Source organism: Asterias rubens, chromosome 5 (assembly GCF_902459465.1).
Source record: "Asterias rubens chromosome 5, eAstRub1.3, whole genome shotgun sequence".
NCBI classification, from domain to species: domain Eukaryota; kingdom Metazoa; phylum Echinodermata; class Asteroidea; order Forcipulatida; family Asteriidae; genus Asterias; species Asterias rubens.
In genome coordinates, this window is record NC_047066.1 from 4,943,011 (window position 1) to 4,960,270 (window position 17,260).

The following is a 17,260-nucleotide window of genomic DNA, read 5'->3' on the forward strand; positions in this document are numbered from 1 at the left end:
GTGTATCACAGTAAATACATAAAACAACAAACCTGTGAACATTTGGGCTCAAGTGGTCATCGAAGTTGCAAGAGAATATTGAAAGAAAAAATACCTTTGTTGATTTACTTTATGTGATTTCAGATGCCTTATAAAAAGGCTGAGCTAAGAGTCTTTAATTATTTGAGTGAGAAATTACCTCTTTTTCAAAAACTATGTTACTTCAGAGGGAGCCGTTTCTCACAATGTTTTAAATTATCAACAGCTATCCATAGTTTGTTACTAACAATTATTTTGAGTAGCTACCAATAGTGTCCAGTGCCTTTAAGCAATGATAAAAAAGAAGACTGCAGCTGAGTTACATGTACCAGGAATATAAATCAATTTGCGTAGTGTGAACAAGATTGCGTAAACTCTGATGTTCCCAAATAATCAGTAAAAATGGCTGAGTGCTGAGCAAAAATTGTGAGCCCTGGGTAGGGCCGCCCAGCACCGCCCACCGTGGCTACAACACTGATGTCAACTGTTATGTGGGATGATGGTGCTTTTAAGGAAAAAAAGGTCTCAGACTTCAAAAAACAAAGCTCCAAATACCTTGCAGGGGAAAAAATGAGTGTAGTTAGAGCGCCATGGGCACCACGGATTTGTGTGCAATATAAGAAGCCACCACTTTTATTATTATTTCTACTATGGACACTATTGGTAATTGTCATAGACCAGTCTTCTCACTTGGTGTGTCTCAACGTATGAATGAAATAACAAACCTGTGAAAATTTGAGCTCAATCGGTCGTCGAAGTTGCGAGATATTAAAGAAAGAAAATAATACCCTTGTCACACTCAGACGCTCTACAATTGTGCAGTATTGAAACACTGGTATGCCGTCGTAACCACTTGTGCCAATCTTTTGCCAAAACTCTCCCTTCATCAGTCCTAAAGCGCCTCTTGCCAAAGAGGTATGATAGTGGGTACCAACTTATGAACTCCGGACTTCTGGGTCAGTTTAAATGCCGAACAGAGCGCTATAGAAAGAGCCCTCTCCCTCACCTCACACGCCTTTTTAACAACTGAATTGCAATAGAATGCAGCTTTTTATGCGCCCTTTGACTGTGCCAGCAATATTTTTTATCCAGGTTTTTTTTTTTTCCCGCAACTTTCAGAACAATTTATTTTATACATTGTAAATATTTGTCTCTCCTTAATCAATTATTTCTTAAATAATGTGAAATAGTGTGTTTTTTTTTTATTTTTTAATCTCTGTATATTTTCCTGTAATTCGACCTCCGGTCGCCATGGGAATTTGTTTTTAAAATAATAAACCAATTATGAATGAATGAATGAATGAAGTTGTGTGCTTTCTTAAGCTTGATTTCAAGACCTCAAATTCTAAATCAGAGGTCTCGAAATTAAATTCGTGAAAAATTACTTCTTTCTCAAAAACTACGTCACTTTCAGAGAAAGCTGTTTCTCACAATGTTTTATACTGTCAACCTCTCCCCATTACTCGTAATCATGAAAGGTTTTATGATAATAATTATTTCGAATAACTAACAATAGTGTCCACTGCATTTAAGAAGCTTTTTTAAGTGGCCCCAAGGCCAAGATTAAAAGCTTGTAACTATTGTAGGCCCGGTTTTACAAAATGATAATGGAACCTTCCGAAACCAAGTGTTGTCCTTTCTCCCTTTATTTGATGTATTCCGTCCATTGCCTTTTTAACGATAGTGGACACTATGGTAATTACTAAAAATTATTATTAGAATAAAACCAAAAAAGAAACGGCTCCCTCTGAAAAAACATTAATTTTGAGAAAGAAGTAATTTTCCACAAATTTGATCTCAAGACCTGAGATTTAGAATTTGAGGTCTCGAAATCAAGCATCTGAACGTGTGACAAGGGTGTTTTTTCTTTCATTATTATCTCGCAACTTTGACAACCGATTGAGCTCAAATTTTCACAGGTTTGTTATTTTATGTATGTTGGGAAAACACCAAGTGTGAAGACTATTCTTTGACAAATACCAATAGTGTCCAGTGTCTTTAACAGTCTGTTTCCTTAATTGCTTTGTATCGTTTAAATTGGTTGTCATTCTTAATGTTTAATTTACGTTTTAAATGAATTAATGTAAATTTAGACGCAACCTAATCATCTGATTGTGAGGTCTTTTTTTTTATATTTTGAAATAATAAATAAACCATTCATCATGCACTTTTTTTTTTTTACGCACTAAAATATTTTGAGCATGACGAATCTACGAATGAATTAATGTACGAAAGTCAGTCTTTCACAAGGAAGACTGTCTCTTAATTGCCACCTGCCTGAGCCCTCTCAACAATCAGTACGACTGCCTGGAGGTGAAGGGAGAGCAAACAACCCAGCCTCCATTCACAGGAAGTGGACTGGCAGTACAGTTTCAAATAAGAGATGGCCCAATTTCATGGCTCTGCTTACTGCCGAATCCAGCACGATCACCATTCTCCGCCGACTTAGCAAGCAAAGTTGTGCAAGTAAGAATGCCTCGTAACCTGAGAGCATGCACCCGCACAGGTAACAATTCCCTGCTAACCAGTGAAATATACTTGACATAAGCTCAAAATTCCCTGCATACTTCTGTAAGCACCAATTCTTTGCTCACGGTAAGCAGAGCCATAAAAATTGGGCCTTGATCTTGATTCCCTTGCTTTAAAACTCAAATGAAAATACAATGAATTGTTGCTCAAGTTTGTATCCTGATGCAAAAGCATGAATGAAGGACCAAATACTGTTTGAGTTAATTTGGATGTGTCTTATTTTTGTTTATTTTTTATTGGGGTGTTTCTTATTTGTTGTTGCTAATAATTCTTTGCCTGGGTGTTTGCGCTTAAAAAAAAAAAAAATTAAGGGGCAGGGGGGTGGGGGGGTCAAATCGACATATGAAATTAAATCACAAAGATTTCTTAAATATACATGTTTGTATGAAAAATTATTATCATCCCCTAGGCATGCAAAATAAGCAATCAGCATCCACAGTAGCCTGCAGCACGAAAGTCTAGCTTTCTTCTGAAAACGATCAGCGCACACTGATTGAAATGTTGAGTTGCTATACCAACGGTTCCCTTCCGAACCACCACAACTCATTGAGATTGATTTTTGTTTTTAAACACGATCTTTCCACAAATACATCTACAAGACTGTCCCTGTAGTCACTCAGTTCTGTGATGCACAGCCACAATCATTGGTACACATTTTTGTCGTGTCCATTTTATGAAACGACATTTTGAAAAACCACGTTCTGTAGCAGACTCAGGAAAGTACAGAGTAAACACTGTACTTTCCTGAGTCTGGACATTGTGTTTTTTGGTCCTACAAAAAGTACATAGACCCTTTAAACCAGAAATTAATTATTTTAAGATGAATAAAAAACTATCCCCACCAACTGAATGTAGCCTTCCAAAAAACCAATACTGCAACCCTGTACATCCTAGCCCTACTAGTGCTTATATGATGCCTAAATGCATGTCGGAATAGCAAGAAGAAGGTGCATCTCAAATCACAAGAGGAGCTCCCCTCTCCATCCTCCTTCCAAGCCGTTGCTCTCTACAGCAAAGCTTCCTCAACAAACTACAATCAATGCACTTACATGTAGCCTCTTGATCGTCTCTCCAGGGATGGTGGGGGAGCGTGTCAGACAAATTTAGGGGGAGGGTCCTCTGAGGGCGAATGACCGCCGTTATTCATTCACTTCCCTCACTGTCAAAATAGCACAAACTGATTGTCTGCACTGATTCATGTGCATTATTTATAACATACAGACAGGCCTGTAAGCTTCGTTTTTGAAAGGGCAAGGGCGCCAAGGCATTTTCCTTTCCATAAAGGGCACCCTATGAGGAAATTGTAAATTTCTACTGGAGCATTTGAAGGGCACAGAGGCAATGACCAGGGGGCATGGAGGCAACCCAAGGCACCACGGCATTGAAATAACCCACGGCACGGCACCCACAGCAAAAAAACATTTGCGTGTTAGATTTGAATACTGTCTGGTACAATGATGTGCTTGATCACAAGTTACCACTTAAGTTTGAGTTCCTCAGACTTACATGTAAGAGACAGATGCTACATGTACTTGCGCCGTATGTCACATGATTAAGGGCACGCTTTTGCCTAGTTACATAAGATACGTTGAAAACCTATACACGGTACTTGTCATTGTCTAAGTGCCCCTTGAGATATTTCAATGGAAATGAAAGTTCCCTTGTGTAGGTACCCTTAAACAAAATAATTTCTTGCCCTTTTATGATATCTTGAGCATCGAAAGTATCATGCTCGCATGTGATTGATGTCCAAGCATGGTAAACCTCATTAAAACTCATTACATGCATTACAGTGGCGCACAAAGCTACTTTTATAGCAAGTTAGACATTATAAGAATTTGATTCGTTTTCCACATTAAAGGCTGGGGGTGATTATCTGGCGTTGAGTTCACAAAGCACTAAGATTCATCTTTAAAGATGAGTTGTCATCATTACCATACTAATTTATATTGAGACATCACAATATATGATACAAAGTTAAAGGGAAGGTACACCTTTGGTAATTGTCAAAGACCAGTCTTCTTGGCGTATCCCAACATAAGCATAAAATAACAATCCTGTGAAAATTTGAGCTCAATTGGTCATTGAAATTGCGAGAAAATGATGACAGAAAAAACACCCTTGTTGGACGAATTTGTGTGCTTTCAGATAGGAATAAAAGACTTCTAGCTAGAAGTCTTTTTTTATTTTAGTGAGAAATTACCTCTTTCTCAAAATCTATGCTACTTCAGAGGGAGCTGTTTCTCACAATGTTTTATACCATTAACAGCTCTCCAATACTCGTTACCAGGTACATTTTTAAGTTAATATTTGTTTTGAGTAATTACCAAACTTGTACCTTCCCTTTAAAGGCAGCGGACACTATTGGTAATTACTCAAAATAATTATTAGCATAAAACCTTACTTGGTGACGAGTAATGGGGAGAGATTGATAGTAAAAAACATTGTGAGAAACGGCTCCCTCTGAAGTGGAGTAGTTTTCGAGGAAAGAAGTAATTTTCCTCGAATTTGATTTTGAGACCTCGGATTTAAAATTTGAGGTCTCGAAATCAACCATCTAAACGCACACAACCTCGTGTGACAATGGTGTTTTTTCTTTCATTATTATCTCACAACTTTTACGACCAATTAAGCTCAAATTTTCACAGGTTTGTTATTTTATGCATATATGTTGAGATACACCGAGTGAGAAGACTGGTCTTTGACAGTTACCAATAGTGTCCAGTGTCTTTAAGCTCAATCTTGGCCCTTTGTGAAATCGGCACCATCTCTGCCCAATTTCATGGCTCTGCTTACCATAAGCAAAGAATCTGCGTTTGTGAAAGCAGGGAATTCTGTTCTTACGTCAAGAGTATTTCAAGGGTTAGCTAGAAATTTTTGTTGTGCGCATGTGTACTGCACCTTACTAAGCATTTTACACTTACACAGCTCGCGCAGAAATTTGGCATGCTCACATAAGCGGAGAATGGTGATCGTAAGCGCAGAATTCGGTGGTAAGCAGACCCATGAAGTTGGGACCAGGGGTTGATTTCACAAAGAGTTAGGACAAGTCCTAACTAAGGACTAGTACTAAGGACTAGTCCTAAGAGATATAGAAATTGCATAGATAGTCCTAAGTCCTAAGTCCGAGTAACTGGTCCTAACTCGAGATTAGACTAGTCCTAACTCTTTGTGAAATCCACCCCTGGTCTGGTAACTAAACTTACATTTGAGTTTCTCTGTCTGTGATCCTTTGGCCAGCAGCACCATACCACTGAAGAGTTCCTTGAATATGAGACCCTTGTTGTTCCCACCAAATGCAAAGTACAGATGCTATAAAGAGAGAAAGAAAATCAAACCAAACAAAAAAGAGTTTAAAAAATTTGTTCTTTGAACACAGCTCTACTCTAAAGGAGTCGTTCATTTAATCAAAATTAGTAGTTTGATTACTGGGAGTAACAAGAATCAACTACTAGCAATACATGAACTTGATTGAAACCCAGGGCGTTCTTTGTTGCCGAAGAGAGGACACTACTCTCTTCAGGAATTAAATTTCTACCTGCATGCCAATACCATACTGTTAAAGGCAGTGGACACTATTGGTAAATTACTCAAAATAATTATTATCATAAAAATTTTCTTGATTACGAGTATATGGGGAGAGGTTGATAGTATAAAACATTGTGAGAAACAGCTCCCTCTGAAGTGAAGTAGTTTTCGAAAAAGAAGTTATTTTCGACAAATTTGATTTCTAGACCTCAAATTAAGAATTTGAGGTCTCAAAATCAAACATCTGAAAGCACACAACTTCATGTGACCATGGTGCGACAAGGGTGGTTTTTTCCTTTCATTAATACCTTGCAACTTCGACAACCTAAATGGCAGATATCTGCTGTTGGATATCACATTAAAAACCAAATTAAAAAAACTTGTTTTTGTTTTAAATATACAAGAAAGACAAGAACATGTAGGCCTTTGTGTAGCTCATGTTATTTTTTTGTTTTACTACTTTTGCACACACAACTGCATAGTGCATACAATGGTCAAGATCCTTAAATTAATGCCCTGTACCATGCAAGCCACCGGTATTGTCTTGTGCCCAACACACAACATGTGTGTCTTGGGAGGCCTTCTTCACTAGGCTCTGATTACAATTATTAGCAGAAGGCTCGTGGTCAAAAGAATCTAGTATTACAAGACTCGATCTTGTCTCCATCAGAACTCAATTTCATCATGGCGCTGTGCTTATCGAGGGATTCTTTGCTTACGGCTCCACGAAGAACCCGCAGAAATTCAGCAGGCTGTCAGCGTACCACGATATTACAGTTTCACAGTGAATGTGGACACTGCACACACAAAACGCAAACGCATAGGCCTACAGGTCTGTCACTTTGAAAGATACTGTACATGTATTGAAGCGAGAGGTAAAAACAGATTGTCAACTGGCAGGAGGGGGGGGGGGGGGTTGACGAGAAGGGGAGTCCTGCTGCTGCCCAGCCACACCCCCTAGGATCAAGAATTTGTTCTTATTTATACAGGCAACAGCTGATGAGGAACTTTTGCGAGCGATACAATGCCCTATTTATTACAGTGCAATCTATTTCAGGTGGTGACCAACAAAGATTGCCGATTTGGGTTTTTTGTGTGGATATTAAATATTGGTTGATTCCTCATCTGAAAATCAAACATTTTAGGGCGTTTTTAAACATGGAAATTGGACCATGGAAGAAGGGAAAGCATGGGACAGTTAGCAGTGCTCATGCTGCCTATGTAGCAGGATTCATCACATGATGCGCAAGCTGGCGTATTGGACTGTTACACGCAATTTCGGCCGAAAAACAGAAAATCGTTTGAATGAACCATCATAAAGAATGCTCAAGATTGAACAGTAGGGCATTTAAAATCGCCGTAAAATCAGGGTAAAACCATCCTTTCTCTTTAGTAAAACCAATAGAAATCTTCTGAAGACCTTGTTCAATTCAGGGTGCTTCAGCCAAACATTAAAAAAAGGGGAACCATTGGTATGCACATATTGACTGGCAATGAGGTAACTAGTGTACGTCTATTCCCCCGAGGGACTTTGAGTGACCGGAAGAGGGACCTATTTCCCGAGGCCGATGGGCGAGGGAAATAGGCCCCTCTTCTGGTCACTCACAGGCCCGAGGGGGAATAGACGTACACTAGTTACCGAATTATGCCAGTCAATATGTGTTTTATAACACAGCTCGGTCTTAAATGTCAAATAAGAACAGAAATCTGGAAAAGAAAGGAAGTTTTGTAGTTGCAGTTCACGGTTCAAGGCAAGAGAGGGCGCTGTAATCAGGCACTATTTACAAAGACTAGTGCCCGCTCGGGTACTAGTTCCCGCAAAACACGCACGCGCTATCACTAGACTATATTAGTTCATCCAACGTGACAGTGTTTCAGCCAACCAGAATACAGAACAAGCAAGAGGTGTGTTATAAATATCTATAGTCCTACAATGTAAAATAGATTCATGAATTGAACGTCTCTGACTACAGACTACATTCTGTACAAATGTTGATAATACCTCCATGGGGCTAACATGTATTGCAGCAATAAAGTAATATGGCTGTCACTTAAAGGCACTGGACACCTTTGGTAATTGTCAAAGACCGGTATTCTCACTTAATGTATCCAAACATGCATAAAATAACAAGCCCGTGAACATTTTCAGTTGCAAGAGAATAATCAGATAATGAAAGAAAAAACACCGTTGTTACACAAATTTGTGTGCTTATAATATTTGAGTGAGAAATTACCTCTTTCTCAAAAACTAATCATGTTAATTCAGAGGGAGCCGTTTCTCACAATGTTTTATACAACTATCAACATCTCTCCATTATCATACTAAGAATAAGTTTTTAAACTGAACAATATTTTGAGTAACTATCAATAGTGTAGTGCCTTTAATAAGGGAATCAATGTGTGGTGAAGAGGTTTTCAACTTGTGGTTTAATCCCACGAGGCCTGGTTCTTGATAATTTTACCGAGACGAAGTCGAGGTAAATTATCAAGAACCAGGCCTCGGCGGGTTTAAACCACTAGTTGAAAACCGATTCAACACACTTTGATTCCCATTCATAAATACCTTTTCGGTCAAAAACATCAACACTTTTTGGTCAAAAAGTAAAATAAATTAAAAAATTATAATTGGTCAATGATTTCTTTCAACACAACACCACTCCAGCTATGAAATGGTAAAGCCCTCCGCCGCCCTTGGGTCAACAACTCCTTATAAGAGAATGCTGTGCGCGTCGCGCGTATCGCCTGATGTGGCACAACTGTTTCAGCCGTTGCTCTCGACCAATAGGAATGAAGAAACTGTCTTATAAGAACAGGTGCAAGCTCGCGTGTCACGCCCATGTTTCAACCATTTTTACTGATCATAAACAAAGGTTTATACACAACCACGTGCTGCGCTCTCCACCAATAGGAATAGCGAAACTGTCTGAGGTATTTATGAATAACTAATTATCCCCAACAAATTCCCCTTGGATTTCATCACTGTCATAATCCACTCCTCAGTGGCCTTGAAGTGTGCAAATCTATTATTTATTTAATACCCAAAAAGTAGATGATAATCTAGAACAGACTGGTAATGTGATGTTCACTGAAAAACTGCGTATTGCTTTTGGATTCTGTGACTGTGGGATATACATTAATGTGTATTGTGATGACCTTGACTTTTGCCAGTCTATTATGAATAATACATCATGCAGATGGGAGTGAGAAAATAATGTGTACAATGTGTAGGTGGAAATGCAGAAAATATCTGGTTCAATTGGAGCGGTTACTTTTGATCATAGGTTTGTCCTTTTACTCTGTCTTGATGAATAAAATTTGTTTACATTAAAACATACTGGTACAAAGACCTTGGAGTGGCACAAACACTTTCCTCTGGAAGGGTACTTCTTTGGAAAAAATGTAAATTTGAATTGGAACCTTGCAGAGGGCACCACAGCAAAAGCATAGGGCACCACAGCAATTGGTTATTTCAAGGCCTGCATACATACGTAGGTGCTTTGTGCTTGTTTTTAAACAATTCACACAAGTCCATTAAAGCAAAACAGACAATTATTGTCTTGATGAAAGAAGAAAACATCATTCTATATTGAGATTGCAGCAGAAAGGGGGAACCATCTTCTAACATGTCTCCAGCTGTTATTTTTAAAAACTGTTGATTCTACAGTATGTGGTAGGCCTACTCACATGTTATCGGAGACTTCTGAGACGCTGGCGGCAGCAGACATAACAGTCCTTTTTTTGCGGCCCTGAGCATGCGTGCACATGCTCAGTATTGGGCGCGCACTAGGAGAACTGTAAACAAAAAAGGACCATCTAAAAGTCTCCCATGTCTTTCCAAAAAGAAAACGGTCTCAAAAGACAAATTGTGCAGTATCTTGCCTGCCAGAGAATGCCCCGGAATGCACCAGGTCACACTTTTTGTAAACACAGTCTATAAATACTCTGCTTTTTCATCAAGTGGTGCACGATACAGCCTCTCCCATCCACGACCCACTTGAGCTTATCAGGTAATGGAGCTGTCTTTGTTTCATTCTTCCTTCCCCACAAGTTATCATCTTGAACTCAATTGATCAACACAAATTATATGCACGATTCCCGAAGGGGCACCCCCATCACTAAGCCTGTGGTCATTTTCTTCACCTACAGGTGTGCTCTAAGTGTGGCCACTGTTTGTTTGCTTATTGGCTCATGAATTTACATACCAGGTACAAAGTGAAGTGAGATACTAGACCCTGGTAATATTGATGGCAGCGTCGCTGACTTGGCAATTTAAAACCATTACATTCTTGATGGTTATCACAAGCGATAAAGTAAACTGCTCACAAAAAGTAAGGAAACTTTTTTAAATCCAGTATATTTGTTATTATTTATTACTTTCTTTGTATATGGTATATATCAATGCAAAGCTGAACTGTTCCTCTTTAAGATGATACCACAGTTGCAATGATTACATGTTGCATGACTTGACCACGTTAATGAGAACGAGACAAAGTCACAAATCAAATGTGCCAAAATTAGCAATTTTGTGTTACTGTGTGAACAATCAAATTGACACTGTAATTCAAACAAGCAAGACAACATACTGATCTTAATCCACTTTATTGAGACAAGAAGTTTGGTATAGAGCAAGACAACTTACTGATCTTAATACACTTTATTTATACAAAAAGTTCAGTAAAAAGTGGATGATCCGAGGCGTTGATGACACCCTGGCACCTTCTTCTCATGCTGCACACAGGTCTTGCGATGCGCTGATGATGAGGGATCGCGCCAGAACCACCAACACATCAACTGTGGCTGACCTAACCAGGTTCCTTAATAAAGAATGGAACGCCAAACTGGTCCCACAGATGTTCCATGGGATTCAGGTCTGGACTGTTAGCAGGCCAATCCATCCGGTGCACCCCAACATTTTTCAGGTAGTCAGTCACCAGTCGAGCTCGATTGGGGCGAGCGTTGTCATCTTGAAAGATGGCATTTGGTCCAAGAGTCTGCAAGTATGGGACTGCATTCGGCTGTAGAATATCGTTTTGCAAATCCCCATCAAACAAGGTGTTTTTCGTTAGATGAGGGTTAATTGTGTCCGATGAGCTCACTGATGCAAATCATTGTGTAAACCATTAATGGTTCTGAAAAGCTTGATCGATTCGATTATTGAGCATTACCTATTGACCATTCACAGACAACGGTAATTTTGGCACATTTGATTTGTGACTTTGCCTCATTGTTATTCGTGTAGCCAAGTTCAGCAACATGTAATCATTGAAAATATGGTATCATTTTAAAAAGGAACAGTTCAGCTTTGCATTGATATATACCATATACAAAGAGAGTATTAAATAATAACAAATATACTGGATTGAAAAAAGTTTCCTTACTTTTTTTTTGTGAGCAGTTTAGTTTGATTTTACCATGATTTTACATTAAAAAATTTCATAAAAAATTCTCCTGAATGAATGCCATCATTCAAATAAAGTGAGTTTACTTTTAAGTTGAAGCATGATGTTATTGTTTATTTGCATCAGGGATAAAGAATATTAAATTTGGATTTACCCATACAGATGTGTGTGTTGTTAGCACAGTACTCAATACTTAGCCATTGTACACAACTCTTTTTAATCTCAGGTATCTTTTTTAATCAAGTCCAGTGTACAACTGCCCAATCACAACAAACATGCAGTACCCAAATCTCCGTCTCTCACTCAATCCCAATCACGCATGGACCTTGGTCTAGTACTAGACCAAGGTCATGCCCCAGGCACTGATTCCTGATTTTTTTGTTCATTTGATAATAATAATAATAATAATAATAATAAACGAGACTTATAAAGCGCATTGATACTTGGCGTTTGGTCGAAGCCTGAGTTATAACACGCACCCAAGTTCAAGAGAAATTCTTAACTACAGCCTAAAAGCCTGGACCCAATTTCATAGTTGATTATGCAGAACATTTGCTTAAACAATCGTCTGTTAAGTAGAAATTAACAGGATACCAGTTATAAATTGTACATGTGACAATGGTAGTTTGGCTGATAAGCTTATTCTGGTAAGCATATAGTTTTGATGTGCTAAGCTATTTTTGTGCTTAATAGCAGCTCCATGAAACTTGGGGCCCCATGATGCTGTGGTGCACTAAAAACAATATGAGAATTTCACTTTATTATTTTCTGTGAAATCTTTGTGGCGAAGCAGTCGTGGCGAAGCAGTCTTGGTAAAAATGACAGGGGTCTCCATTGACTACATGCAGCTAGATTTGCCCGAGGGTTGATGCTACTACGGCACATCATCGTCCTTTTCCGAGGTCAATAACATGAGTTTCATTGAATATTTAACAGCATACAATGTACTGGAAAATTGAAGGCGGCTGGCACTATTGGTAATTACTCAAAATAATTATAAGCAATTATAAGACTTTAGCTGAAGCCTTTTATTATGCATCTGAAAACACAAAGTTGTGCAACAAGGGTGTTTTTTCTTTCAATATTCTCTTGCAAAATTGATGACCAATTGAGCCCAATTTTTCACAGGTTTGCTATTTTATGCATACAAGCATGTTGTAGAATACAGGTCTTGGACCATTACCGAGCATGTACAGTGCCTTAAAAGACATGGACACTATTGGTAATTGTCAAAGACCAGTCTTCTCACTTGGTGTATCTCAACATTTGCATAAAATAACATAACTGTGAAAATTTTACCTCAAAATTGGTCGTCAAAGTTGCGAGTTAATAATGAAAGAAAAAAACACCCTTGTCACAATCTGTGGATATTTCAATTAAATGTTTTGCAGGATGACTGGGGGTGGACGCACATGTAATGTACATGTACTGTGTACACTAGATACAAGTTGAGAAATTTAGTCTGTAATACGTTTGAACATGTATTACAAACATGCTGAACAGTACGGTATCTGTGTACACTTGCATAACATTTGTCATCGCGCCCTGCACTTGTTCACCTGTGCACTACAAGTACAGCCTCAGGTAATTAAATATGACCAGCTGGCAAGCAACACCATCAGATCTGACCATTTCTGACCTACTTACATACAAACAGTAACGCACTTGGGATTTTCAACAGGACGACCATCCGATTTCTGTGTAAGGAACACCATAAAAGGCACCATTTGACCTACAATGTACATGGCATGTACTCACTATTTCTTCGTAGAGGTGATGCACAAGCAGCGAAAAAAAAAATTCACATCAGGTATGAAATATCCCAACCTTTAAAGGGTTTTGGTACTTTTTGCAGATCACAAAACACAATGTCCAACGATTTGCATTAAACTTACACGGTTTGAAGATAATGATTGTAGAAAGCTTCCCATAAAAGTGAGGTGCTGTAATGTTTTTGAGAATTGAGTAATAATAATAATAATAATAATAATAATAAGAGTAAAACAACATCACGAAAATCATTTTCATCTCTTTTAAGGAGACAATAAATATGTACCAGTACTGGTATTATGCAACTCTCCTGAAAAAGTTGCTCTGTGATTTTTCACTTTTTTCTCAATAACTTGACGATTAATGAAGCCGAAACTTCTACAAGTATTATATTACATTATGCGTCCATGTGTACACATCTTCATTCACAGAGAGTAGGGATTCATGTCATAGCCAAAAACCCTTTAAAGTCGTTAAGTACTTTCAAGGATGCAACATGCACAGGAGAGAGGGATGGATTTCCAGGCTAAGTTTTAAAAAGCAGATTGCGGCAAAAAACCAATCAAGGAAAAATGTGCACTTTCATTGAGGGCAAACTCTTATTCACCGACTGTTTGTTATTGGATTGTTTATTTATTTGTGAGGAATTATCTTCTTGCTAATCACTAACCGCTACAATACACTGTGCGCAGATGACAACCTGAAGAAATGTTAACTCGTTCAAAAGTCAGGATGCAACGTACATGTACATCGAAAAGATGGCTGGTCGTGATCAGCGGAATGACTAAAAAATCATAATGTTTTAGCACAAAAATATAATTTGTTTGCGTAACTACCAAAGGTATTAGTCTCCCTTTAATGCATGACACCAACCTCACTCACAAAAGCTGTCTAATTTGACTGAGTCATACTCTGGGAAACTTTCCACTCACTCACCTCACATTGTACTAATAAAACTACGATTTAAATATTCACGGATGATAACAGGCCTGGAATTTCATTTTTGAACATGTTAAAAGGCCAAGACCATTTTCATTTTGAAAAGGGCAGTTCTTAAATCTTAACAGCATTTGGAAACTTTTCAAGGGCACCAAGGCCAAGACCAGGGGCAACAGTGGCCTGCATGTAATTCCAGGCCGGTGTTAACAAACTTTGCTCATGAATAGTAATTTTGTTTTTTTACCCATATATACATGTATTCTCAGATCTAGAGAATGAACTTGAATGAACTTTCTCATGAACTTAAACAGGTTTCAACAACCAAGCTAACAAAACATGTGCATGTATCGCAGGCCCTCTACAAATGTATGCCCTGCACACAACTCATGTCTAATTGCATGATCTTGTAATGCCTGATATTGGATTTCAATGCAACATCTACCCGAGCACAACGTGGTGAACAGCGAAGCTCTTTGCTTTCAAGATTCCCCACTTCATATTCTCTTCTTTGAGTTTGACAATGATGAATTTCCACGGCCGAATCAGGATATGAGATACACAACGTGCACAATGGGTGTATAGTGTGCATTTATACGCCATTGTACCTTGTTGTTTACGGTCACTAAATGAGGCGTTCAGTGAAATGGCACATTGACAATTATCACTTACATGTAACTTAACTTTAAACTAAACTTAATTGGATTTATAAAGCACTTTAAACACTGTTTCAAAGCGCTGTACATTAAAAAAAAACATGTCAATTTGTAAAACAATTACAGAGTAAATGCATTGCCTGTGCATATTTCATAATTTGTCATGTAATTTGAGAACCCCCATTTTGTACACACAATACTAATGTGTACATGTAGCTCTGCATGACTGTCGGAGGTGATAAACACGACTGTTTGCATTGCTTTATGTACCAACAATCATTGACCACTAATATTCCACTTTTACATCAATAGCAAAGTAGACTCATACTATACAATTTCCTCATAAAGGGTGCCCTACCAAGGAGAAAATGCCTTGGTGCCCTTCAAAAAGGAAGCATATAATGTACACCCTGGGATGGTGGATGTGATCATAATTATTGTGAAGGACACATTACATGCACAAAACATAGAGCTTTGACAATTACCATGGCTACAGCAAACATCAGTTTACTGGTGGAACATACATAGTGCACACATTACGTTCACTCTATATTATATCCAATAACTCGTACATGTGTGTATATTCACTGTACGGACACAAACAATGCATCAAAAGGTGTATTTAATGCTGTCACCGAACACATGGCATGAGCGTTTGAGATAAATCTGCAGGTGTAATGAACGATCTCATTTGGTCATTAGAAGCTGATTGAATGACATTTATAACGCATCCATGAACACAGTGACGGCCCTATCAGTACAGGTCTACAATGTACACGTAGTACGTTTATGTACACAAGTACTGTAGCTAAACATTTGTAATGGTACACACGCTTATATCCATCGAGTTGATAAAGAGCAGTTATGAAGGAAAGCACAAGATATTCAAATACAGTTCACTGCAGCATTACATCGCAATGTATTCTAATGATAATAATGGAGTCTCGGAAAGCGCGGGCACCTACAAATTTGATGAGGCACGCTCATGGCTTGCTCATGATACAAAAACAGTTCAAAAGAAAGGGACAAAAGTGTATGTTTAAACGTATGCATAAATTGGCTCAGTGGTTTCTTTCACTGCCTTTCACCTCTGTAAACCCTCGTTCGAAGAAGGGTCTGTCCACACCAATGGGTCTTTTTGGTTCCAAAAGATAACTTTTTGTACTGTGACTGGGAGGGTACACAAAATACAACATTTGTCCCTGTATTTTGTTTTGTACAATTCTCGGCTGATAGTGAGTGTGCTTACCAAACAGTATAACAAATGTCTTATTATTTATGAAGTTACGCAGTTTTCTTTAAGACACATTGTTTGTAACGAGGACAGACATTTTGTATTGGAATTGACTAGAAATGGATGACACAAATAATTAATTAATTGATTTACTCAAAGGTTAATTAAGTAAGACCCATTGCCCCGATTTGTATGGTTATCTGTAAAAACCAAGAGTACCTTGAGGTTTTTCAGCTGGTATGAATGTTGTGACAAATATCTGTCCATGTTACAAACCTAAATATCTTCAAGATAATTCTCTGGAGTTTCTTGAGTACCCACGCAGATGTCTTGGTTTTGCCTGGAAACATTCTTTGCAGGGACAGCATTGTAGGGGACAACATTTTTGGCAATCTTTTTATATTATTATGCCTTTCTCACCATTTATGTACGAAATGTCTGTCCAACATTCCCCTGTTACAAACATAATCATCTTGGAGATGATCCCCAGTTATTGCTAAAATACAGATAATGTGTCTTGCTCTTTGCAAACAAAAACCTTGAAGTGATTTGGAATGTGCATGGGAAACAAGCTTGACAAAACTCTTCTTGTTTATTTTTGTCACCCATTTATAAAAAAAAGTCACATCAAATGGTGCATTTAGTGTGGACAGACCCAAAAGCCACTATACACAAAAGTTATAGTTTGGTTTGAATACACAATTTTTAAAGGTTAACTGCAATAATTCTGCTGACACTGTTCATATTTTTTCACATCCAGTATGATTCCAGGAAGTAAGAACTTATTGCAATTTTGTAGGAAACAAACAAATCGCGCTAATGTCACGAACGTGAGTGCTTTAAATCCACAGAGTACACCATACATCATGTAGGCCCTACACCCATTTCTCAGCTCAGTGACAGTATTGACTGTTGGTAGAGTTGAATTGTTTAATCCGGAATTCTGCGTTCACCCACAAGATTTGCAACTGAATTAATCATGTTGTCACTTACAAATTATTTTGACATTTCTCGTATTGATGCAGGTGCAAGTTTCACATGCAAATTTGTTTTTTGTTTAATGATTTAATGAATTTTTTTATGGGGAAAAAATATAATAAATTGTAGTAAAGAAAACGGACATCTTTGCAAACAAAACGCAACATTGCAGTCTGGTGACACTAGAACAAAATATAACAATCTGCAAAAAT

At 38.1% G+C, this 17,260-nt stretch overlaps 1 protein-coding gene across 2 annotated transcripts in view; it reads right to left on the reverse strand.

Moving 5' to 3' along the window:
- Positions 1-17,260, reverse strand: part of LOC117289943 (ubiquitin carboxyl-terminal hydrolase 32-like) — a 75,474-nt gene that overhangs the window by 47,324 nt on the left and 10,890 nt on the right. For both annotated transcript variants that reach the window (XM_033771149.1, XM_033771148.1), the window contains exon 3: positions 5,754-5,859. In XM_033771149.1, the coding sequence (XP_033627040.1) occupies positions 5,754-5,859 (106 nt within the window). The remainder of the gene's footprint in view (positions 1-5,753; positions 5,860-17,260) is intronic.